Source organism: Pongo pygmaeus, chromosome 7 (genome assembly GCF_028885625.2).
Source record: "Pongo pygmaeus isolate AG05252 chromosome 7, NHGRI_mPonPyg2-v2.0_pri, whole genome shotgun sequence".
Taxonomy (NCBI): Eukaryota; Metazoa; Chordata; class Mammalia; order Primates; family Hominidae; genus Pongo; species Pongo pygmaeus.
The window spans coordinates 115,948,531-115,974,080 of record NC_072380.2 but is presented as its reverse complement, the minus strand read 5'-3'; the positions used below and the strand labels follow the sequence as shown (position 1 = coordinate 115,974,080).

The 25,550-nt window shown below is 41.3% G+C and overlaps 1 protein-coding gene and 1 long non-coding RNA gene across 18 annotated transcripts in view; one reads left to right on the top strand and one right to left on the bottom strand.

Moving 5' to 3' along the window:
- Positions 1 to 1,312, bottom strand: part of RIMS2 (regulating synaptic membrane exocytosis 2) — a 775,539-nt gene extending 774,227 nt beyond the window's left edge. For 5 of the 16 annotated variants that reach the window (XM_054499598.2, XM_054499564.2, XM_054499563.2 and 2 more), the window contains exon 1: positions 229 to 1,309. In XM_054499598.2, coding sequence (XP_054355573.1) covers positions 229 to 404 — 176 coding nt within the window. In that variant the 5' untranslated portion in view covers positions 405 to 1,309. Of the gene's footprint in view, positions 1 to 228 lie in introns of all 16 variants that reach the window. The other 11 variants (XM_054499567.2, XM_054499565.2, XM_054499566.2 and 8 more) reach the window with 5 other exon arrangements.
- Positions 576 to 20,518, top strand: LOC129043068 (uncharacterized). Of its 2 annotated transcripts, none has more exons than XR_008504283.2 (3): positions 576 to 660; positions 3,047 to 3,125; positions 18,120 to 20,518. It is a non-coding gene; the product is annotated as an uncharacterized LOC129043068 (long non-coding RNA). The 2 variants fall into 2 exon arrangements; XR_008504282.2 differs by lacking the exon at positions 576 to 660 and adding an exon at positions 1,360 to 1,520.
- The last annotated feature ends 5,032 nt before the right edge of the window (positions 20,519 to 25,550 follow it).

The window sequence follows — 25,550 nt, the reverse complement described above, 5'->3', positions numbered from 1 at the left end:
GCCACCCTCACCTCAACCGGCCTTGGCGCCCTCCCTCCCCGACACACACCCCTGCTCTCAGACACCCAGAAAACAGCCCGGGCGGCCGGCGCTGGCCGCAGCCCTCGTGGCCTGGGCGCCGCCGGCGGGAGGGAAGGCGGCGAACTGGGGCGCGCAGGCGGCCGCAGGGCAGTGGCCGAGGGGGCAGAGGGCAGGGAGAGAGGCGGGAATATGGAGCCAGGTCCTTACTTGAGCACGGACTGCTCCTTCTCCTCTTCTTTCTTCTGCCTATCCATGACGGCCAGGATGATTTTCCTCTCCTCCTCCGTGAGGTGGCTGAGGTCAGGCATCTCGGGCTGCAGAGGCGGCTGAGAGGCCGCCGGGGAGGGAGCCGGGCGGCCCCGGGGCCCGACAGGAGCCGACATGTTTGGTGGAGCCGAACCACCCTAGGGAAGCGGGGAGGCAACTCCACTGGCAGCGGCGGCACCGGCGCGGCGGCTGGGGCAGCCTCCAGCGCTGGGACAAATACATACAAATCAATGGCCTTCAATCCAAGGCGACAGCCCCCCTCCCCCAAGAAAGAGCAGGGGGAGGGGAGGGGAGGGCGAGCGCGTGGGGAAGGAGGGCTGAGGAGTACGCTTCGGGAAATGTTTCTTCTTCCCGGGGGCGAAGGGCTGTGAAGTGAGCGGTTCAAGGGAAAGGGGAACTGGAGGCCGGGACGCGGAGTGCACGGAGAGGCGGGGGAGGGTGGTGGAGTAAGGTGGCGGGGACAGCTAAGGGTGGGGTGACTGGAGGGAGCAGGCGGGAGGGCGACAGGCGGACCGGGGCGCGAGTGTGTCCGGCCGCGGTGAGGGCCGGGAGCGCGCGCGCCGCCTCGGAGGGGAAGGGGTGCCTGCGAACCAGCCTCCCGGGAACTCGCTTCGAGCGCCCAGAGGCTGAGTACTGCCGGCCCGAGGGGCACCCAGGCGGGAGCGGGGAGGGTCGTGAGGAAGCGGGGACGTTTTCCCAGAGAAGCAACTCAGCCGTCCCGCCGGCTGACGCGGCACAGGGCTCCCGCGCGGCACAGAGGGAGAACTCCTCCAGGCACAGCCGGGAGCGGGCCGCGGGACCGGAAACCTCCGCGGAGACCCCAACCCCACCCCACCCCCGGCTAGAGTGGAGAAGCGAAAGCGGAGAAGATATGACGGGGGCTAGCGGCGGAGAGTCCCGGGGCCAGGGCCCTTCGGCTGCCAACGCCCGGATCCAGGCGAGCTCCGACGTGCAGCGGGGTCTGGCGCCGGCCCCGCCTCATCACGCGCCCGACCTAGGGTCGCTCAGCCGCCGCCGCCGCCCCTTGGGTCCATGGAGTCGGCGCGGAGGGCCCGCGCGCCCTGCGCCGCCGCCGCCGCCGCCGCCGCTCGGTGCCGCCGCCAGCACCTCCTCCGCCCCTCCGCCCCTCCGCCTCCCGGGCTCTTCCCGCGGGGGCGGTGTTACCTCCTCGCCGCCCAGGCCCGGGCACCACGGGCGGCAGCCGCCCCTCCCGAGCGCGATCTCCAGGCTGGGTCCGGGGCCGGGCGGGGAGGGAGGGGAGACTGAGCGTGAAGGGAGAGGGCGCCGGAGTTTTCGGGGACGGAAGTGTGGAGAATACGAGCGTGTGAGGGGGCGCCCGAGGTGTCGGGGGCGGGGGGAAGAGTGTGAGCAGGGGTGGGGGCAGGGGTGCCAGGTGTGGCAGGTAGGGAGGTAGAGGCGGCGAGTAGGGGCGCCCGAGGGACCGAGGCGGGGCGGGGAGCGTAAGGGTGGCAAGGCGCCCGAGAGTCAGGGCTGGAGCTGAAGGCGGGTGACAGGGAGGGGCGCCCAGGTGTCAGGACCTGAGGAGAAAGAGCGCGCGTAGCGGGAGGGCCCCCGAAGTGTCGGGGCGGGATCCTGGAAGGAGGGAGGACGTGAGGAGGGAGGAAGGGTCCCTGGGGTGTCAGGGATGGGGGCCAGGAAAGGGGCAGAGAGCTGGAGGCCTGCAAGGAGCGATAGCGGGGGAGGGAGGTTGGAGCGAGTGGGGAACGCAGGTGGTGTCGAGGGCGGGGACAGGGCGAGGGGAGCGGGGCGTGAGGAAGTTGTGGAAAACCGCCCTGGACGCTGAGAATGTGTGGAGGGATCCTGAGGGCAGGACGCGGGACAGCGCGAGGAGAAACGAGGAGAGTTAGGGTTGGCTGGGAGGGTGCGAAAATGACGCGACCACTGGAGGCTGTGAGGGTGAAAGGAGTAAGAATCGTCTAGAGACGGGCTGGGCCGGTGCTGGGGCCAAAGGCGTCTGTCTGTCAGGCCCTTTTTGGCGCTCACTCTAGTCTAGAAAGAAGAGACGGAGACGCGAAGAGATCGGGTTAGAATGAGATTTTCGAAGCACGGAGATAGGTTCAATGAAAGAGGACGAGGAAAGACGAGAAACCAGCGGCTGGAGAACGGAGGTGGCCGCCGCCGTCCTCTGCTCTGCTCCGGGCTGGGCGCCGCCCGGAGAGTCCTCCCGGAGGGGGTGGGGCGGGGCCGGGTGAAAAGAGCTGGGCGGGCTCGCCAGCTCTTCCGGGCGCCCTGTGCAAGCAATGTGGGTGACTGAGCTGGGGTGTGTGTGCCTGTGTGTGTGTGTGTGTGTGTGTACGTACACGAGTGAGCGTGTGTGCGCACCCCACCCAGCCTTCCACACGCGCACTGCTTAGTACCAGGCCGTATTGTGGTCTGATGAGTAACGTAAGCCTTTGGGGTTTATATTATATTTACCTTCTTGGTGTGTAGTAAGCACTCTCCCTCCTGTCTGTTCCCCAGGTACCATCTGACTAGCTCCCCATTTAAGAGAGCTGGGGACAGGCAAAGCAGCCCTGGAAGTCTCCTGTGATTTCTAAGCTTAAATGTCTATTTTTCTTTTCCCCCATGCCTTGTAATTGGGAAGAGGGAAAAGTTTACCTAAGAGCTGTTTTTTAAATTATTACTCACTTGTTTCAAACAACACTGTCATACTCCAGATAATTCCATTTTCATCTCTTTGGAGCTGAGCAAACCAGATGAAATTATATGAATCCCAGTTTATTTCATTTTGTTGTAGAGTTCAACAATTTTTATGAATTTCTAATCCAACCTCATCATTCTATGGGAAACAGAAGACCACCAAGAACAGCCAGCTGGTAAGTGGCGGGGCTGGAACTAGAACCTAGATGTTTTTAAGCAACTTTGAAACCATGCTGGTTTTCAACCCTAGCTGCACACTAAAATTACCTGGCTCACTTTTTTTTTTTTTTTTTTTTCCCAGTCATCTGAGTTAAAGATTCACTGGGTCACTTTTTTAAAATACCACCTGGGCCCATAGGTCAAATGAGTCAGACTCTGGTGTTAGGACCCTGGCTGTGAATATAGTTTGAAAGTTCCCCAAGTGATTAAGGTAAAGCAAATGTTGAGAACTACACTATATGCATTGCAAAATAGATAACGCAAAAAGAAAAAAAAGTGACAAACTAAAAAAAAAAAAGCAACAACTAAAACCAACACTTTTAAAGAGAACATAATTTTTTACCTGAAATTGAAATTGACATTTACTATCCATACTTTCCTCTCATACACAATGACAGGTACCAGTAAATACATTTATCTTTGACTTTCGCTTAGGAAAACCTAAGTGCTGCTAAAATCCACGAACTGCTCCTTTAGAAGAAAGGAGAGCAGAACTAAAAATAATCAAAAGGAATGGGTGGAACAGTCTACCTTATTCAACTATTTCTGTGCCAGATTTGAAAAAACAAACACCACTTCCCACCCCCAGCTAACTATCAACCCAAGCAGAACCGAAGCCAGAATATACATACTGCTCTGAGGTTTAAACTTTTTGATGTTAAGATAGCTTAGTTATTTTGAGTCTATAAAATGCGAACTTCAAAGTCGTGGTCCAAATTAGACGATTTTGGCTTCCTTTACAGTAGAGGGTCACCCCTGGGCCCTGCACTGCTTTCTAGCAGTCATATAGTTAGCATGCCGTGTGCCTGAGGCTGTGTTTCCCTGCACCCCCACCCATGCTTCGCTACCTGGAGACAGTGTCAGCTCATGAAATACAGTGGGCATGAGCCAGTATCACTGGAACATATGACTTTTTACAGGAATGAAGCAGAAGTGAGTGGGGTTACTGTTACGGTGTTTCCTTTTTACAGTTTTTACTACAACTAGATGTGTTTTTCCTATTAAAGGGACTACTTAGGAGTGGAAGGAAGTCTTTTAAACCATCTTCCACTGTTATTCACACACCTGGACGACGTAAAAATTTGTCACAGTATTTATATATCGCATACATAGAATATATATCATATAGAATTTTTAAATTGGCTTTAGCGTAAATGAACTACTTTTCAAAGTACTTGCCCCAGTTTGACATAAAATTGCTGGGCTCAGAACTAAAGAAAGTAAAATGTATTCACAAGATCTCTGTCTTTTGGTCTTTCTACAATATGGATCTTAGAGGTGCTTTGTTTGTTTTGGTACAGTGTTTTACTTAAAATCTTCATCACATCTGACTTTGTCCTATACAGCACTATCTTTTACTTTGGCCTGTCCCTCAGTGTATGAACACATTTAAAGTTGAGTCAAAACCAATTATTCTTGTTTAACTTTAGAAATAACAGCTGTCTTCATCACTGAATTTTCAAGTCTTGACAGGCCATAAACTAATCCCAAAATGCAAGTCCTGGCCAGGCACTGTGGTTTACACCAGTAATCCCAGTACTTTGGAAGGCCAAGGCAAGAGGATCCCTTGAGCCCAGGAGTTCAAGGCTACAGTGACCTATGATTGCTCCACCACACTTCAGCCTGAGTGACAGAGTGAGACCCTGTCTTAAAAAACAGGCTGGCTGGGCATGGTGGCTCATGCCTGTAATCCCAGCACTTTGGGAGGACGAGGCAGGTGAATCACCTGAGGTTAGGAGATCAAGACCAGCCTGACCAACATGGTGAAATGCTGTCTCTACTAAAATACAAAAATTAGCCGGGCATGGTGGCGGGTGCCTGTAATCTCAGCTACTCGGGAGGCTGAGGCACGAAAACCACTTGAACCCTGGAGGCAGAGGTTGCAGTAAGCCAAGATCATGCCACTGCACTCCAGCCTGGGCAACAGAGCGAGACTCTCTCTCAAAAAAAATAAATAAATACAGATAAAAAACAAACAGGCTGGGCATGGTGGCTCATTCCTGGAATCCCGGCACTTTGAGAAGCCGAGGCAGGTGGATCACCTGAGGTCAGGAGTTCAAGACCAGCCTGGCCAACATGGTGAAAACATGTCTATACTAAAAATACAAAAAATTAGCCAGGCCTGGTGGCAGACACCTGTAATCCTAGCTAGTTTGGAAGCTGAGGCAGGAAAATCACTTGAGCCTGGGAGGGAAGAGGTTACAGTGTTCCGAGATCAGGCCACTGCACTCCAGCCTGGGTGACAGAGTCCAAAAAATAAAAAACAAGCAAACAAACAAAAAACCGCAAGTCCTTTCTGCAATTCCTATAGGCTCTTGAAGTCTATGATTCTGTGAACTTTCATTTTTACATATAAGTAAGGGCTACTTGTAATCTAGTAAATGAGTATTAGGAGGTATATCTAAAGTCACAAACTAAAATAGTTACCTCACAAGAATTTACTGAGGACCTAGTACTCTGCTACAAAAGCTGGGTGTTTCACGATGCTCAGAATCATTGCAGCACCCCTTAGTGCAAGTAAATATACTTCGATGGTTGGGATTTCTATCGATTCTCATAACAGGTTTCCCAGCTTCTGTGCTTGCAGCTCTATAGTCTCTTCTCAACACTGCACAAACCGGAAGCCTCCTAAAACATTAGATCAAAACACTCTGCTGGTCAAAATCCCAAGGTGGCTTCCCACTTTATTCACAAGAGTTCTTTAAATGGCTTACAAGTCCCACATGATCACTGACTTCATCTCCTAGTACTTTCTTTTAGGCCTTCCTCGAGCTGTTCCCTGTGCCTAGAATACCCTTCACTAAGATACTCACTTGGCTAAATCCCTCTTCCTCAAATTTTAGCTCAATTGTCCATCTTATTTAATAGTCCTACCTGCCCCACACCCTCCCTGGTCATTATGATGATCTTCTTTACCTTACTCTACTTTTTCTTTTTCCCACAGCACTTACCACTCTCTCTGACAACAGTATTTTTACTCCAAGTTAAATATATACCAGTTTATTATATTTATCATCTACTTCCTTGTACTTCAATATAAGCACAAGGACAGAGTATGCATTTTATTAATGTATCCCAAACACTTAGAACAATACATGGCACATAGTAGGTGTTCCAACAAATATTTGTTCAATAAATTTCTGGAAAGAGGATTTGACATTATTATATTTGTCTAAGTTGGGCAGTAAAAGGGAAAAAGCATTCTCAAAAAAAGGAAAAGCAGTGCAAATAAGTAAGACCTAAAGTATTTGCCAAACTGTACAGATTCCTTTAGGATTAAGTTGCTGTCTACCTCTCTAGCGTTGCCTCCAACCCAGCCTACAAACACATCCTCCTCTTCAGCCATGACAGTCTACTTGCACTTTACTGAATATGTGAATTGTCCTATCTCTCTGACTTTCTATTCCCTCAGCTTAGATCACTTTTCTACTCCCTCTCTCACAACTTTCTTAGTTAATTTCTTTGTCTTCACCATATACTCATCCCTCCGTCTCCCTTTCTTCCACGTGTTTTCCCTAGACTGTCATACCAGTATACCTACTGTGCTTATAGATAGCACTTGTCACAGTGTGTTGTGGCCATTTATTTCCTTGTCTGTCTCCTTGACTGGACCATGAATTCTTTAAGATCAAGTAATGTGCCTTCAACTTCAGTTTCCCCAGGGCTTATCAAAGTGTCTCATACATTATAGAGACTCAATAAATGTATACTGAAAAAATACATGAGGAGTCACAAAATAATGAGAAAGTTACAGTTGTTAGAGTGTGAAGAAAGGGAGGCAAAGAGTTGTAGCAAAAGATAAAGCTGGAGAAATTGGTTGTGATAAGGTTATGCTACTATCTTATATGCTGTGCTGAAGAATTTGAACTTATATCATTAAACAGTGGAGGTTTTTTAGTGAGAGAACTAACATGATCAGCTTTGATTTTCAGGAGGATATCCTGCCTTCAGTTCTTCACCCATGTCTAAAATGCCCGCTAGTAGAATACTCAATGGACACAGATGCATAATGGTTTGGGCCTAGAGACACAAATAACAGAATTTTTTGCTTCCTGCTTTCAGAATTTATTTTTGTAGCTATTTTGCTCAGTAGATTATAACAGCATGATAATGAGGCCAAGGTCATGGTTTAAATCCCTGAGTGAGTCAGTCAGTGCAGTGGCCACAGCTGACTGTTAATCTTTGCCAGTTGTCAGATGACAACATGTTATTTCTTGACCAGGAATTGGGTGAGGGAATATGACTGGTTCATCCAAAGTTAATCACCATTATTGTAGAAGCAACTCAAAGTACATGGCTATTGGTTATAGGACTATAATTTCATTTTAATGAAAATAATAGTATTATATTAGTGATGACCAAAGAGCACAACCTTAGAGAGAAACGTACATTGTTTGTTCCTGGAGAAGAAGCTAGAGATTAGTAAAATTTAATTATTGGAATTCAAGGCCAAAAAATAATGAAAAACTTAATGGATGTTAGTGTAGGTAAGCATTATTAATTACTTTTTGTATATTTAGCAATATAGGAAGTTATTATTATGTCATAAAACTCATAGAGCTATTCATATTAAAAGTGGGAACATAATAATTGTCTTTTTTTTTTTTTGAGACGGAGTCTCGCTCTGTTGCCCGCCTCAGCTTCCTTAGTAGCTGGGATTACAGGCGCCCACCACTACGTCCAGCTAATTTTTGTATTTTTAGTAGAGACAGGGTTTCACCATTTTGGCCAGGCTGGTCTCAAACTCCTGACCTCAAGTGAACCCACCTCGGCATTCCAAAGTGCTGGGATTACAGGCATGACCACCTTGCCCAGCCTTCATCTTTCATTTATAGCATTATAAAGTTGTTTCTATTTTTGCTTCCCTCCTAGCAATCAATAAGCATGTCTGTAAAGTGAAATAGGACTATATTAGAGGTAGAGACGTAGCATAACTGATGTTATTATTTTCTTAATTACATCTTTATCCTTTTTTATTTAACTTTTAAGTTCAGGGGTATGGTGGGCGTGGTGGCTCATGCCTGTAATCCTAGCATTTTGGGAGGCCAAGGCGGGTGGATTGCCTGAGCTTAGGAGTTCGAGACCAGCCCGGGCAACACGGTGAAACCCCATCTCTACTGAAATACAAAAAATTAGCCAGGCGTGGCGGTGTGCACCTGTAATCCCAGCTACTCAGGAGGCTAAGGCAAGAGAATTGCTAGAATCCGGGAGGCGGAGGTTGCAGTGAGCCAAGATCGCACCACTGCATTTCAGCCTGGGCAACAGAGCAAGACTCTGTCTCTAAAAAAAAAAAAAAGAAAAAAAAAGAAAGAGTAAAAGTTCGGTGGTACAAGTGCAGGTTTGTTATATAAGTAAACTTGTGTCTTGAGAGTTTGTTTTACAGATAATTTTGTCACCCGGGTGTTCAGTCTAGTACCCATTAGTTGTTTTTTCTGATCCTCTCCCTCCTCCCACCCTCCCAGTGTGTGTTGTTCCCCTGTATGTGTCCATGTGTTCTTATCATTTACCTCCAAGTGAGAACATGCGGTATTTGGTTTTCTGTTCCTGTGTTAGTTCGCTAAGGATAATGGCCCCCAGCTCCATCCATGTTCCTATAAAGGACTTGATCTCATTCTTTTTTATGGCCACATAGTATTCCATGGTGTATATGTACCACATTTTTTTTTTATCCAGTCTACCATTGGTGGGAATTTAGGTTGATTCCATGTCTTTATAACAGAACAATTTCTATTCCTTTGAGTATATACCCAGTAACGGGATTGCTGGGTCAAATAGTATTTCTTTTTTTATGTCTTTAAGGAATCGTCATGGTGTCTTCCACAATGGTTGAACTAATTTACACTCCCACCAACAGTGTATAAATGCTTCTTTTTCTCTGCAACTTCAGCAGCATCTGTTATTTTTTGACTTTTTAATGATAGGCATTCTGACTGGTGTGTGATGGCATCTCATTATTTTGATTTGCATTTTTCTAATGATCAGTGGTATTGAACTTTTTTCATGTGATTATTAGCCACATGTATGTCTTCTTTTGAGAAATATCTGTTCATGTCCTTTGCCCACTTTTTAATGGGGTGCTTTGGTTTTTTCTTTATAAATTTGTTGAAGTTCGTTATAGATGCTGGATATTAGACTTTTATAAGATGCATAGTTTGCAAAAATTTTCTCCCATTCTGTAGGTTGTCTGTTCACTCTGTTGATAGTTTATTTTGCATGCAGAAGCTCTTTAGTTTAATTAGATCCCATTTGTCAATTTTTGCTTTTGTTGCAATTGCTTTTGGCATTTTCGTCATGAAATCTTTGCCCATTCCTATGTGCAAGATGGTATTGCCTAGGTTGTGTTCCAGGGTTTTTATAGTTTTGAGTTTTACATTTAAGTCTTTAATCTATCTTGAATTAATTTTTGTATATGGCATAAGGAAGGGATCCACTTTCAATCTTCTGCATATGGCTAGCCAGGTATCCCAGCACCATTTATTGAATAGAGAGTCCTTTCCCCATTGCATGTTTTTGTCAGATTTTGTCAGGTACGTGTGTGGCCTTATTTCTGGGTTCTCTATTCTATTCCATAGGCCTGTGTGTCTGTTCTTATACCAGTACTATGCGGTTTTGGTTACTGTAGCTGCATAGTATAAAGTTGGGTATAGTATGCTGCCTCCAGCTTTGTTCTTTTTGCTTAGGATTGCCTTGGCTAGTTGGGCTCTTTTTTGGTTCCATATTAATTTTAAAATAGTTTTTTTTAGTTCTGTGAAGAATGTCTTTGGTATTTTAATAGGAATAGCATTGAATCTAAACTGCCTTGGGCAGTGTGGCCATTTTAACAAACTGATTCTTCGTATCCATGAGCATGGAATGTTTTTCCATTTGTTAGTATCGTCTCTGATTTCTTTGAGCAGTGTTTTGTAGTTCACCTTATAGAGATCTTTCACCTACGGTTAGCTGTATTCGTAGATATTTCATTCTTTTTTGGCAATTATGAATGGGATTGTGTTCCTGATTTGGCTCTCGGCTTGACTGCTGTTGGTGAATAGGAATGCTAGTGATTTTTATACATTGATTCTTGTATCCTGAGACTTTGCTTTGCTGAAGTTGTTTATCAGCTTAAGGAGCTTTTGGGCCAAGACTATGGGGTTTTCTAGGTATAGGATCCTGTCGTCTGCCAAAAGGGATAGTTTGACTTTCTCTCTTCCACCCTTTATTTCTTTCTCTTGCATGACTGCCCTGGCCAGGTCTTTTAATACTATGTTGAATAGGAGTGGTAAAAGAGGGCATCCTTGTCTTGTGCCAGTTTTCAAGGGGAATGCTTCCAGTTTTTGCCTGTTTAGTATGATGTTGGCTGTGGGTTTGTCATAGATGACTCTTACTATTTTGAGGTGTGTTCCTTCAAACCTAGTTTATTGAGAGTTTTTAACATAAAGTGGTGTTGAATTTTACTGAAAGCCTTTTCTGCATCCATTGAGATAATCATGTGGTTTTTGTCTTTAGTTCTGTTTATGTGATTAATCACATTTATTGATTTGTGCTATGTTGAACCAACCTTGCATCCCAGGGATGAAGCCTACTTGATCATGGTGGATAAGCATTTTGTACATCTTTATCTTAATTACAACTCTGACTGCTTATAGAAGTAAAACAAGTGAACTTTATGAGATCAGAAATAAATTTAAAACTCCTAATGAACAAGTGGACCTAGATATTCAATATCGATTAAACAACAACAGCTGCTAACATCAAAGAAAATAGACAACCAGGCATTGTATGCTTCCTGGTAGAGGAACACAACACCCCCCCGTGAAGTTGTCTTGCTAAAAACAAAACAAAATCAGATCTGAAAATGAACATCTTCTAGTTTCACCTATCAATTTACAGGAAATAATGGAGACAGAGGAATGTATTAAACTGCACCAGGAGATTGCTGTTTGTGGAACACTTGAGAACATTCTACATGACAAAACCCAGTTTTTTCAGCATATTGCAAGGGGGATATATAGTTAAGATTAAAAGACATCAACCAAGTGCAAATAATTCATGAAATTTCATTTAGAACCTGAATTTTTTTCTTTTGCTTTCTTTCTTTTCTTTTTTTAGAAACAGGGTCTGGCTCTGTCATCCAAGCTGGAGTGCAGTGGCACAATCATAGCTCACTGTATCACTGCAGCCTTCACCTCCTGGGCTCAAGTGGTCCTCTTGGCCTTAGGCTCCTGAGTAGCTACAACCACAGGTGTACCACTACACCTGGCTAATTTTTTAAAAATTTTTTTGCAGAGACAGGATTTCACTGTGTTACCCAAGCCAGTCTTAAACTCCTGGTCTCAAGAGATCCTCCGCCTCGGCCTCCCACTGTGCCTGGCCTATGGACTCTCAATTTTTTTAAAAGACTGGAAAAAACTTTTATAAGAGAATTGGAAATTTGGACAGTAGGTATTTGAGGATAATAGGGAATTATTGTTAATTTTAGGATAATAATGGTATTGTAATGATATTAAAAATAAGAAATCCTTAGTGATAAATACTAAAATAATTCTGGATGAAATGATGTGATATCTGAGATTTGCTTCAAAATAATATGACTGGCAGAATTGGCAATGGAAGATCAGAAAAAAATCTGCATAATAAGTTTTCATAAAGAGATTCAGTCTTCTAGCTTCCTTTCTGGTTGCCTTTCATTAAACTAGAACATCAGCAAACTCAGATAACCTTTTATCAAGCATTCATTATTTGACACATACTGTGTCAAGTGCTGTCACATTTTTTTACCTTCTCATTCTGTGAAAAATTAGTATCATTCCATTTTACAGGTAAGAAAACTGAGCCTCAGAGGGGTTAAATGATGTGACCAAAGGGAGTGCTTGAAATTCAAGGCTAATTTTCAAATCTAGGTCTTCTGGCTCCCTGTCCAGTATTCATTCCGCTATACGCATTTGCTCAATATGATTGTATGCATATATTTGGTTTCCCTGACTAAAATCTGAGCACACTTTTATTGTAGTGCCTGGCATATAATAGGCATCATAAAGTAGTTATATTTAACCCAACATTGTCCCTAATAACTATCATACGTACAATGTGAAAATACAGGTATAACAGAAATGATATTTAATTAAGGTGACCATATGTTCCATTTTGTCTGACACTATCTCAGTTTTCCCAAGACAGTCTTTATTTAATCTGTTGATCAGGTATGATTATTAATTACAACTCCTTTCACTCCCCACAGTATCCCAGTTTGCACTTCACATTACATAGTCTTGCTAAATTTAGTGTAACATGAATTAAACTCAGATGCACAATATGTGATGGGTGTAGAAAATCTTTAAAATCTAGACAATATGTTCCTAAAGCAAAGGTGTAAGTCATGACCATCCTGTAATTGCAGTACTACGTGTAGACATATAATAAATGTTGGTTGAAATTAAGTTAATGAATTCCCCACTAGAAAAGAATAAATCACTCTGATTAGGTTATATTCTCCCCAGGAAAAGATTTTTGACACTAGCTGGAATTCAGAAATTACTATTAATAATAGGAATACCAGGAATACTGAGCCCATCTTCTAATAAAGATTCATGGCAAAAAAAAAAAAATGAGTCAAACTACCCAGGGGGTTGTAAGAAAAGCATTATAATTGATATAGAAGTAATCAACATAGGCCTGATATTCAGCGCAAGAAGATAAAGTCATAGCAATCTTCCCAACTGGAAAAAAAAGTAATCACTGTTTATGTAAAATCATATAGGAAGTGACTATAGAAATTTGGGGCAAAATCTGGGAAATTAGAAATAGCCTGCAATCCAAGATTTCCCACAATTGTGGCTTTCTGAAACAAAAGGTGGGTTTATCTTCCACAGTATGACTGACTGCTGTATGCTTCAAATGTCTCCCTGTGCCTACGAGGATTGATTTAATCTTATCTAGATGGTGCCTGATCCAACTGCTTTCCTCCATGTCCTTTACTCTGCCAGACACTATGAAATTCAAGAAACCTCATCCTAGATCTGATGAAAGGAGATGCAAAGCTTACTATCAGCTGTGTACTGATGGTACTGCATCCCTAATTACTTCACTATCTTTCTGATTAGCATCATATAACACTAAAGTGAAAGGGAGATAGAAAAAAGCCCTGTCGTTTCCCAGAAGGGAAGAGTAAAGAAAGGATTAGCAGAAGAAATCAAGAAATAACCCAACTTTATTAGACTCTTTATCTTACTAGTGGAGAGAAATTTAGTTCATCCCAATACCAGAGAAAGAAAAATAAGTTTATCATGTTTATTAGCTGCATATTTTATGGGGTGCCTAGTATAAAGAAAATGTTACCATGCCAATAATTTTGGAAAAGTCATTCAACTTTGAAGCCTTCAGTTTTCCCCTTGTAAAATAAAAATCCTCTATAAAGTGATCAGTAAGAATTTCTTTTTTTTTTTTTTTTTTTTTTTTGAGATGGACTCTCATTCTGTCACCAGGCTGAAGTGCAGTGATGTGATCTTGGCTCACTGCAACCTCCACCCGCTGGGTTCAAGCTATTCTCCTGCCTCGGCCTCCCGAGTAGCTGGGATTACAGGTGCATGCCACCATGCCCGGCTGATTTTTGTATTTTTAGTAGAGACAGGGTTTCACACCATGTTGGCCAGGCTGGTCTCAAACTCCCGACCTCATGATCCACCTGCCTTGGTCTCCCAAAGTGCTGGGATTACAAGTGTGAGCCACCGTGCCCAGCCAGAGTGTAGGTTTGAAGAGGCTCAGAAGGAGCCGTTGCTGGAGATGAGGCTGGAAACTGAGATGGAACAAATGATGTAGACCCTCCAAGATATGCTAAGGAGTCTGGACTTCATGCTGCAACAGTGCTTCTTGGATCTGCATAATAATCACCTTTGTAGATCTTGTTAAAATGCAGATTCTGATCCAGTTAGTTTGAAGTGGAAGCTGAGATTCTGCATTTCTCTCAAGCTCCAATTGATGCCTATACTACTGGTCTTGGGCACATTTTGAGTGGGGGAGGCGTATTCTACAGCAAGAAACTGTTATAGTGAGATTGTTTTTAGGGGGGTTATTCTCTGAGGAGATAGAAAGTGAAATGGAAGGAACCAAGAGTGGTATAAAGAGGAATATTAGAAGCAATAATAAAGGTCAAATCGAAAGTAAACAGTGGTGATGAAGATGGAAAGGAGGGGCATCTTTAAGATGTATTTAAGATGTAGGATGAATAGGACTTGGTGACCAGGCACCTGTGATAGGTGAAGGAGAGAGAGGAGCCCACACAGTAATCCAGTAGTCTCAATTTGATTTAAGTTAATAAAATCTTATTAAATAAGCCAGGTGTGCCTCTCGCCTGTAGTCCCAGCTACTCAGGAGGCTGAGATGGGAGGCTGAGACGGGAAGATCACTTGAGCCCAGGAGTTCAACTCCAGCCTAGGCAAGACAGTGAGACACTGTCTCTTAAAAAAAAAAAAAAAGAAAGAAAACAAAACAAAACCTCATTAAATGCATATTGAACAACATCTCAAGGATTAAAAAAAAACTGTAGAAGTACACTTGTTAGGCTAAAGCATTCAATTGCCGCTTATTTAACCCTGCAGTATTCTAGGGTTGATCTTCTGCTGTGTTGTCTAATATGGTAGCACTAGCCATAGCCATACTAACCACATGTGGCTATTGAAATTTAAACATACATTAATTTATTATGTTAATTAAGATTAAGTGACATTAAACATTCAGTTCCTCAGTTACACTAATCACATTTTAAGTGCTCATAGCTATATGTGGCTACTGGCTGCCATTCTGCATAGTGCAGATATAAAATATTTTCACCTTGGAAGAAATTTCTATTGAACAGCACTGATAGAGGATTAGTTAGGCATCTGTATTGCAAGAAGTCAACATGGAAAACATCCCATTGTCTTTATTTTTTGTTTACTTCTTTTAAAATGTATATTTTTCTTCTTGTAAGATACTTTAATTTTTTTAATGTGATGGTCAATGAATTAAATGGAAATATTTGTAAACCATATTGAAGGTGGGGAAATCTTGGCAGGCTCAACAACATGATTTTCTCTTAAGAAACAACATCATGCTTTGGAAATCCCAGAAGATCATAACACCCCTGAGGGAATGAGCTCATTTGTAAGTAAGTCTGTGAGAATGATAACAGACATACTCTTCGCATGTAAGTAAGGGATAAATAAAGCTCAATTTCAAAGCCTTGTGCAACTGCCATTAGTAACTTAGTCAAGAAGGAAGAACTAAGTATAGAGGTGTAAAGTTGTAATCTACAGGGCTTTCCTGTATAATAACAGTTAGCTTATCAATAGAAAAAGAAAGCTCTACCTCTTAGGACACTTCCAGTAACATATAAAGGAAATTCGACATAAAATGACAAACAATAAGGAAATTTATTGGCTCATGTAACTAGAAAATTCAGAGATAATCAGAATTGATTAATCCAGCAGCCTAGTTATTTTGTCAGGGACTCAATTTCATTCTGGGTCTGTACTTCGCTGTCCATGGTATTGATTTTAACAGTGATTCCTTTCACGGATATAATATGGCTGACAAAAACAGTCAGGCCTTTCCACATCTGAGCTAGTCTACTCCTATATCCATTCAATAGAAGTTCTGAACTGTGCACTGATTTGAGCACCTTTTATTCATCCCTGTGGCCAGGGCAGGCCATGCCCTGATGACTTAAGTCTGACTAACCTGAACCTATCTCTGTAGCAAGGGAGTGGGATTACTTGATAGGCTTGACCCAACAAAACCACATGGTTGCCACATAATAGGGAAGGGTGAAATAGACGCTGGGAAATAATCATAATACTTAACTATGTCAGTAGACAGAAAGTATTGATTATTTTTTAGTTTTTGTTAATGTCAAGTAATTTTTGAAATCTTTACATTTTAAGTACTTTTTTTCACACACAAAAAAAATATGCTGTGGGCCAGGCGCAGTGGCTCACGCCTGTAATCCCAGCACTTTGGGAGGCCAAGGCAGGCAGATCACGTCAGACCAGGAGGTCCAGAACAGCTTGGCCAACATGGCGAAACCCCGTCTCTACTAAAAATACAAAAATTAGCCAGGTGTGGTGGCACGTGCCTGTAATCCCAGCTACTCAGGAGGCTGAGGAATGAGAATCGTTTGAATCTGGGAGGCAGAGGTTGCAGTGAGCTGAGATCGTGCCACTGTACTCCAGCCTGGGCGACAGAGTGAAACTCTATCTCAATATATATGTATATAATGTGAAGCATAAAAGTGAGCAAATGATGTTGATTTCAGAATCACAATGAAAATAACATAGAGATAGCATAAGGAAAAAAACAGTAGCATGAAAGTGGTAAATTTTATATTTTCAATGTAGTCACAAAAAATGGGGGAAAATAGAATTTTTTAAATGTTGTGAAGAGATGATTGAGATATTTCCAGATTTTACCCTAAAACTATAGATGAGAATCTTTGAAAAAATAAATAGCACCAAAAGTGAAATAGAAGGACTCTGACCACCCCACTGTTAAAACAATACATGCATAGGAATTATTTATTTTATAGAGTTCCTGTTATAATATATAAGCATGTATTGACTTGATGACCATGATAAGGTACAACCATAAACATGTTATTTCTTATCATTTCTTCACTCATGAGAGGATACTGGAGAATTTTTACCCAAGTTCACTATAAATATTACAAAAGGTTTTTTTTGTTTTGGGATTTTTGAGCCTCAGCCTCCCAAGTAGATGACAAAAGTTTTTGCAAACAACCAGAAGGACCCTAGATGTATGCAGGAAATTTTTTAAAAATAATGATGATGCCGTCACTTTGTTTTACCTTCACTTTAAGATTAATGGTAAAATTATGGTTTCAACTATTATTTTAATGAAGCTAATATCTAAAACTGTATCTCCATTTTCAGTTATTCATTCCCAGTTGTCTATATAGCATGTATACTTGAGGGTTTCACTATCACCTCAAACTGAATATATCTAAAACAGAGTTTATACACTACCTCCTCCAAGAACAAAAAACCAATTCTTTCTCTGACTTCCATTTTTCTGTCATTGGTGTCATCATTTTCCACAAATCTCCCAAGGAAGGAATGTCAAAAACATCCATGATTATTCCTTATGGTTTTCTCATTTTTAATCAATTCCTACATACTATCAATTATCAGATATTAATACATCAGTTATTTCTTTGTAATATTTCAGTTGTACTAAAATTTTATGCCAGAAGTATTTTCCCTTGCTTCAATCTCTTCTGCCCTTCTCCTCCAAATTATTCTGTGTGCTGCTATCAAATTAATCTTTTAAAAACACCACTTTTATTATGAGGCAAACTAAAGCATTAGTTAAGAGTGCCTGCTCTGAGGTCAAATGCAAGGGTTTTATGTCAGCTCTACTACTTAGTAGCCACAGTACTAAGCATGTTCCTTATTTGCAAAACAGGAAAAATTATAGGACTTTGTTAAATATTGCAATAATTAAATGAGATAATATAAGTATCATGCCCAGCACATAATAAGTAGTCAGTAAATGTTTATTGTTTTTACATTCCCCAGTCAAAACTCATTAACTGACCTTGCCTACAAAAGGTCCAAAATCCATAGCTCAAGTTTTACATTTTTCTGCATCTGCCTCTGAACCAGTTTTTTTTTTTTTTACACTTTTTACACTTTACCATTACATTGTATACACCCTTCATCTTCAAAATATTGTTCTACTTTTTATCTTCCAGGGATTTCTAACTTACTTGCATTTCTTGAGTATTACTTGTTTCTGGAACACTCTAACTTCTTTATTTATTTGAAATGTACCCATCTAAATCAGAAGGCTTTCAACTACATAAAACAAAACAAACCAACAAAACTTAAACTGAGTGAAACAGTAAGAAAATATATTGGTCCAGTAGTAAGACAGGCTTCACGTTGGCTTGATCCAGTGGCTCTACTTCTGTTTCTTTACAGGTATCTTGGCAGTAACCTCCTCCATATATTTCCTTGGCCCTCAGCTTACATCTGGCAAAATGACTCTATTGGTTCCAGGCTTCGCATCCATACAACATGGTGTTGGAGGAACAGAGATGTTTTCTCTTCCTGGTGTTTTCCCAGACATTTCCCAGACATTTCTTAGCTGGCATTTCAAACAAGGGTCCTGAAATTCACCCTGGTTGGGTCATGTTCTCCCCTTCCCATTCCCCATCCCCACCCCCAACCGAAAAATGATGTAAGCAGGGGAAATTGAATGTACCAATGTTTGTTTTTAAACAAGCCACAGCCCCCTCCCCAACCCCCCCAACTGAAGCTTGAAGTCGGATCAGCTTTCCCTAAAGTACTTGAGCTTATGGTAAAGCATATATGTTATCCAAGTTAAAGTCTGGATGCTGTTAGTAATGGGAAGGCAAGTAATGAATGTTAGCTATGGCGCCAACAGACAGTGTCCACTCCATTGTCTTTAAGGCCCAATAAAAGACAACCTCTTTACCAATGTCGGTTTATTTATTCATTTATTTATTTATTGAGATGGAGTCTCACTCTGTCACCCAAGCTGGAGTGCAGTGGAATGATCTCAGCTCACTGCAATTTCTGCCTCCCAGGTTCAAGCGATCTCCTGCTTCAGCCTCCCAAGTAGCTGGGATTACAGGCGCACACCACCATGCCCGGCTAATTTTTATATTTTTAGTAGAGATAGGGTTTCACCATGTTGGCCAAGCTGGTCTCGAACACCTGACCTCAAGTGATCTGCCTGCCTCAGCCCCCAAAGGTGTGAGCCACTGCACCTGGCCACAATGTCAGTTTCTATAAAAACTGCCTTGACTTGCTTTATTTGCTTGTTTTGTTTGTTTTTTAATTTTTATTATTTTTTTTTAGAGACAGGGTCTCAATCTGTTGCCCAGGCTTGAGTGCAGTGGTGCAATCTGGTGCCCAGGCTTGACTGAAGTGTTGGACTCCCAGGCTCAAGCAGTCCTCCCACCTCAGCCTCCCAAGTAGCTGGGACTACAGGCATGCACCACCCTGTCTGGCTAATTTTTTATTTTTAGTAGAGATGAGGTCTCACTATGTTGCCCAAGGTGGCCTCAAACTCCTGGCCTCAAGTACTCCTCTGGCCTCAGCCTCCCAAAGCTCTGGGATTGCAGGTATGAGCTGCCATGCCCGGCCTACTGTATATTTTATGCATTTGATATAAGTCTTGCCTCCCTAAGTATATTACAAGTCCCTTGAGGTTAAAGACATTAGATTCCTACTCAGTGCTGAGCTGCAACAGAGAGTACTCAATGAAGGATAAAATAATTTTAGCATGCATTCAGCGATATATATTTAGAAAGTGGAACTAGGTGGTTGAAAAAAGTGTATAGATGGGTGGAAGGGAATATTACAGCTCTTAGAATTGCCCTAAGGTGAGAGTAACTAAGTAATGAATCCCTGGGTTCACTCAAGCAACTTCACTCCCTAAAACAAGAGCCCACAGAATCCCATTTCTGCTTTCAGAATGAGTTTGAGGCCAATATCATTTCCTTTTTTTTTTTTCTTTTTCTTTCTTTCTTTCTTTTTTCCCTTTTTTTTTCTTTTTTTTTTTTTTTTTTTTGAGACGGAGTTTCACTCTTGTTGCCCAGGCTGGTTTGATCTCGGCTCACTGCAACCTCTGCCCCTGGGTTCAAGCGATTCTCCTGTCTCAACCTCCCAAGCTGGGATTACAAGCATGCGCTACTACACCTGCCTAATTTTGTATTTTTAGTAGAGATGGGGTTTCTCCGTGTTGGTCCGGCTGGTCTCAAACTCCCGACCTCAGGTGATCTGCCCACCTCGGCCCAGCCTCCAATATGATTTTCTAATAGCTGTGTTTGATGATTATATTTATTCCTCCATCAGTAGCTTTTTTAGCCTTGAAAATATCTATTTAAGTTTCTTATTTCCTTTGGATCTATCAAAGTGTTTTTCCCCAAGTGGCACCTGGGAAAACATATTCTATTCATTTCTTTTGTAACTGTTCCCTTGACCTCTTTATTGCTTCCCTATTACAACCCAAGATGCTCTTGTAAACCTGACTTAATATTGGCAGTCTTCATCCCTTGCAAATGGAAGTGATGACAGACCCAATACTTTGTGTAAAAATATTTTGCTATTTCTATACAAAATATTTTATTAATGGAAACCACATGTTATGTATTTTACAAATGTTATGACTTGAAATTTATGTTATGACTTGAAATTGGGGAATCTGATATGTCTCTAATAACAAAGGCTTCACAGTACAACTGTTGTTTGTAGATTTACAGATGGCTGGCATTTTAATTTTTTAATTTAAATTTTTAATTCAAATATGATTGACCTGAAATATTAACAAAAATTATCCTTGAATTGTTGCACTGCAAAATAAGAAAACAAAACAGCTATCTATGATGCAACATTTTATTTATAAATTAAGATCGTTAGCACTCATCTATTGATTTTTCTCTATATTAAACATACTCCTAATAATGAAGGGAAGGCAGGATCTTTGTAAAGTTAAATTTACCATAGCAAAGAATAGAGGTGATAATTAATAACATGTTAAAACTCCTTTCTAAAAGCAAATTCAATAAACAGTAAGTGTTCAAATAACTACTACAGTTTATCTTTCTCAAACCTTAAAACATAACATTCCAAGGTATTAGTTCTAATAGTTGTTCTGTCTTTTCCACTGGATTATTATGAACTCCTTAAAAACATGTGAAATGTCAGCCAGGCACAGTGGCTAACGCCTGTAATCCCAGCACTTTGAGAGGCTGAGGCTGGCAGACCCTTTGAGTCCAGGAGTTCAAGACCAGCTTGGGCAACATGGCAAAACCCTGTCTCTACAAAAGAATACAAAAATTAGCCAAGCATGGAGGTGCATGCCTGTAATCCTAACTGCTTGGGGTGCTGAAGTTGGAGCATAGTTTGAGCCCAGGAGACAGAAGTTGCCGTGAGCCGAGATCACACCACTGCACTCCAGCCTGGGCAACAAAGAGAGACCCTGTCTCAAAAAAAAAAAATTAAAAAGAAAAAGAAAATATGTAAAATGTCTTATTTTTCTTTATATTTGCCTATTCTCTTAGCATAGTGTCTTTTACACCACTGAATATTGGTTGAATTTAATTTAAAATCAGTAAGCCCTGATAATAAGCCTACAATTGACAGGCAATGTTTTGACCCTAAAATATTGACACGTGAAAGAAAAATATCTAGGTATAGGAATATTATTTTCATTTAAAATGTTGAGGAATTTCTTCTATTGCTTTTAGGTTTTATTATTAACATAAATGTTGAAAAAATTTAAATCTATCTGGTTAAGTGAATCGATGAAACATTACTTCACATTCTAGCTCACATGCAAATGAACTTTTTTTTTTTTAACGGGGTTTCGCCATGTTGCCCAGGCTGGTCTCGAACTCCTGGACTCAAGCAATCCACCAACCTCAGCCTCCCAAAGTGCTAGGATCACAGGCGTCAGCCACCATGCCTGGCCCAAATGAACATTTTAATTTAACTTTCTTTTTTTTTAGAAAAAATGAAAAATGATTAAACACTTTTCTAACTCAGAGGGTAAGAGGTCATAACTGTCTACCCCAGGATATTTTTTCCTTCTTCATTCCCTATGTGTTTCTATGAAAGGACTACTCTGTTGTCACTGTGTATGTATTACGGTGATAATGATTCATACCATTTTGTGATGATGATGATGATAATAGTGATAGTCCTTTAAGTCACTGTCTCACAGAATACTCAAGAAGTTAACCTCAGTGAGAAATGCTGAGATCTGTTAACCTCAGTAAGAAAGTTTTGGATAAATAACTGTGTCAACTGTAATTCCAGTAAAACACTATGGATAAGTTGTATATCTCAGGCTAAAACCTGAACTGGGTAGGAAGATCTTAATTAGTCTGAGAAGTTCAAACCAGGCTCCTAAGCTTTGGCCCAAGAATGAGTCATTATGTCAAGAGAACAGTTCTTTTGTGGTGGTAAATGAGATGCCCTGTTATATGGAGGCAGGAACATGAAAGGGAAGGAAACCACGCTTTCAAAATTGAATTAATTCTTTAGGGTTGCTGTATAGTTATAATTATCTCATCATCAAAACTTGTATCTTTTATGCTTGATTTTCTTTGCTATTTTCTTTTTCTTTTATTCTAATATCTAATGAAGTTTTCAAAATAACCACCTAAATATTGTTAATATTTGGACCAGAGTTTAGTGCCCAGCATAATTCAAATTGTAACAGCACAAATCTTCCCAAGGGAAGTTGAGTAAAGGTGGAAAAATGAAGGTAGTTTAGTCAGCTTCTCCTTCTAGAGATTCTTCTAGAACTTTCAGTGAATGAACCTTAGAAGATTTTGTGTTTTACCTTTTATGAGAAAAGGACATTGCACTGTGGCTCAGCATATAATATTTTTATGAAGTTTATAAGCTCATTCTTAAGCATGTCAACTCATATGGTTTCCCTAAGAGAAGGAGATGGCATAAATAAATCTCAGAAAAACAGGACGAAAGATGTGGGGATATCTTTGACTATTATCATCATCTTCAATTTAATTATAGATCCCCATGGTGCCTGATGATTAACTTCTACTCCACATGGTGCTGTGCTGGGTTGGTACAAAGATAACTCCCTAATAGCTCCAAGTAATAATTGGGGATATGAGATTTAACAGATTTGAAATAATAATGGGAGATAGAAGAAGAAGATATGAAAATTTAGTTAGAGGAAAGTTTCGAGAAGTTAAAAATAAAAGAGAAATAGCATTGAGAACAGGGAGAATTTGGGATTGGTTATTTACCAATATAAATAAGAAAAAATAAAATAAATGGCTAAGGAAAAAATCCTAATATATAAAAAATGTTATATATATTATATATACTAGGGAAGCAAAGATGATACCTAGGAGGTAGATAAAGGGTAGAGAAATATGGTTCTCATTAGCTTCAACCAATTAGCAAAGTGTCTTGCACAGCATTATCAACTCTATCAATTCTTCTAGGCATGTAGGCTAGAAAAACTAAGACACACCTTTGATTCTGTCCTCCACTGCATCCCCTATACTCATACTATTCCTAAGTCTTTCTGTTTTAACCATTCTCTCTACTTTCACTCTTTTTCTTTCCTTCTCACTGTTACTTCCCCAGTATAGGTCATCCTACTCCAATCTATTTTATATGTGCCTACCAGATTAATCTTTCTAATAATAAAGACATGATTTTCATCATATCACTACTCATCCTGCTTAAGAATCTACATTGCCTAGAGTATCAAGTCCGAGCTTCTCTTTCTGAGAAGCTAGAGCCCTCCGTAAGCCAACTCTACCCAAAGATGTATAAATTTTATTTCCCATTAGTTCCTAAAACATACACTTGCTTCAGGCAGAGATAACTACCTAGGCACTTTCCCCACAATACCAAGCACATTCTTGCTTTAGTGCCTGCGCAGGTGTTGGCATATTGCTGAAATGACTTTACTGCTTCCCTCCCCTCTAAATTCTCTCATCTTCAAAGTTCAGTTCAAGTCCCACAGCCAGAATGAGACTTTTTCCAGTTATTCCAAATCTTAATATAGATGCCTCATATTTCTGAAATCACTCTGGCCTTACAGTTAGTGCAGACAACTACTTGTTTTTTTATGCTTTGCTAGAAAGATTGGAAACTACTTGATGACATGGGCCATGTTTTTAACTCCTTTTTTCTCCAATAGTATGTAAAATGTGCTGAGCCTTTGTTTATTCTTAGTGCTTTGACTCACAATAAAACTGAAATTTAAATTTGAAGACTGTGATTTGGGAAAAATCTTTAGAGATTTGTGTAAATTTAGACATTTATAGAGTACTTATACAGTGTAAGTTTTTACAACTTATGTTAAATAGATTTTTTAAAAATACACTATTCTTGCCGGGTGTTGTGGCTCACGCCTATAATCTCAACACTTTGGGAGGCTGAGGCGGGAGGATCATTCTAGCCTAGGAGTTCAAGACCAGCCTGGGCAACATAGTAAGACTCCATCTCTATGAAAAATACAAAAAAAAACAAAAAAAACAAAAAAACCTACCTGGGCGTGGTGGTGTGTGTCTGTGGTCCTAGCTTCTCCAGAGGCTGAGGAGGATTACTTGGGCCCAGGAGTCTGAGGTTGCAGTTAGTTAGGATAATGCCACTGCACTCCAGCCTGTGTGACAGAGCAAGACTCTGTCTCTAAATAAATAAATTAAATTAAATAATGAAATAAAATATGCTATACTCATGGCAAAAAAGAAATTCAGAAGTTTCTTTATCTCCAACCACTCTATTCCCACTCCCACTCTCCAGAGGTAACCCATGTTAATAATTTATTTTAAAATCATTAAGAAATTTGCTATGCATATACATGTAATTTTTAAGGCAAATGAGTTTATTGTATACACATTGTTTTACCAATTTGCACTTTTCTTTAAAATATATCTTGGAATCCTTTCTATATTAGTACTGTAGAATTATATCATTCTTAATGTTTTGCGTACTTTGCCATTTATATCAGTGTACCATATTTTATTTAACCAGTGCCCTAGTGATAGTCATTAAAGTTGTTTCCAGTTTTCTTGCTATTACAAACGATGCTACAATGCATTTTTTGGGGGGGGGAGGGGCTACAGTGCAATGGCACAATATTGGCTCACTACAGCCAGTCTTCCTGCCTCAGTCTCCTGAGTAGCTGGGACTACAGGCGCCTGCCACCAGGCCTGGCTAATGTTTTTATTTTTTGTAAAGATGAGGTCTCACTATGTTGACCAGGTTGATTGCAAACTTCTAGCCTCAAGGGATTCTCCTGCCTCAGCCTCCCAAAGTGCTGGGATTATAGACATGAGCCACCACACCTGGTTAATGTATTTTATTTCTTTAAGAACTAGTTCAAACATTTATTTGGAAACTGATGATTTTATTCAGTCATTAATTGATTAAGGTTAAGTAGTTTGAGAAACTTCAACTCAAACCTTAGCATTGGTGTAGGATATCCTGGTAGTACATATTCTCATGCAGCTAAATTTTAGTGACTATTTTATGATATCTTTTGATAAGAAAGGTCAGATTCCTCTCTTTCTTTCACATCCCTCAGCCAATCTATCAGCAAGACCTGCCAACATTACCTTTAAAATATATTATGGGCCAGGCGCAGTGGCTCACGCCTGTAATCCCAGCACTTTGGGAGGCCGAGGTGGGTGGATCACGAGGTCAAGAGATCGAGACCATTCTGGCCAACATGAAACCCCGCTGCTACTAAAAATACAAAAATTAGCTGGGCGTGGTGGCACGCACCTGTAGTCCCAGCTACTCGGGAAGCTGAGGAGGAGAGTGGCTTGAACCCAGGAGGCGGAAGTTGCAATGAGCCGAGATCACGCCACTGCACTCCAGCCTGGCGAC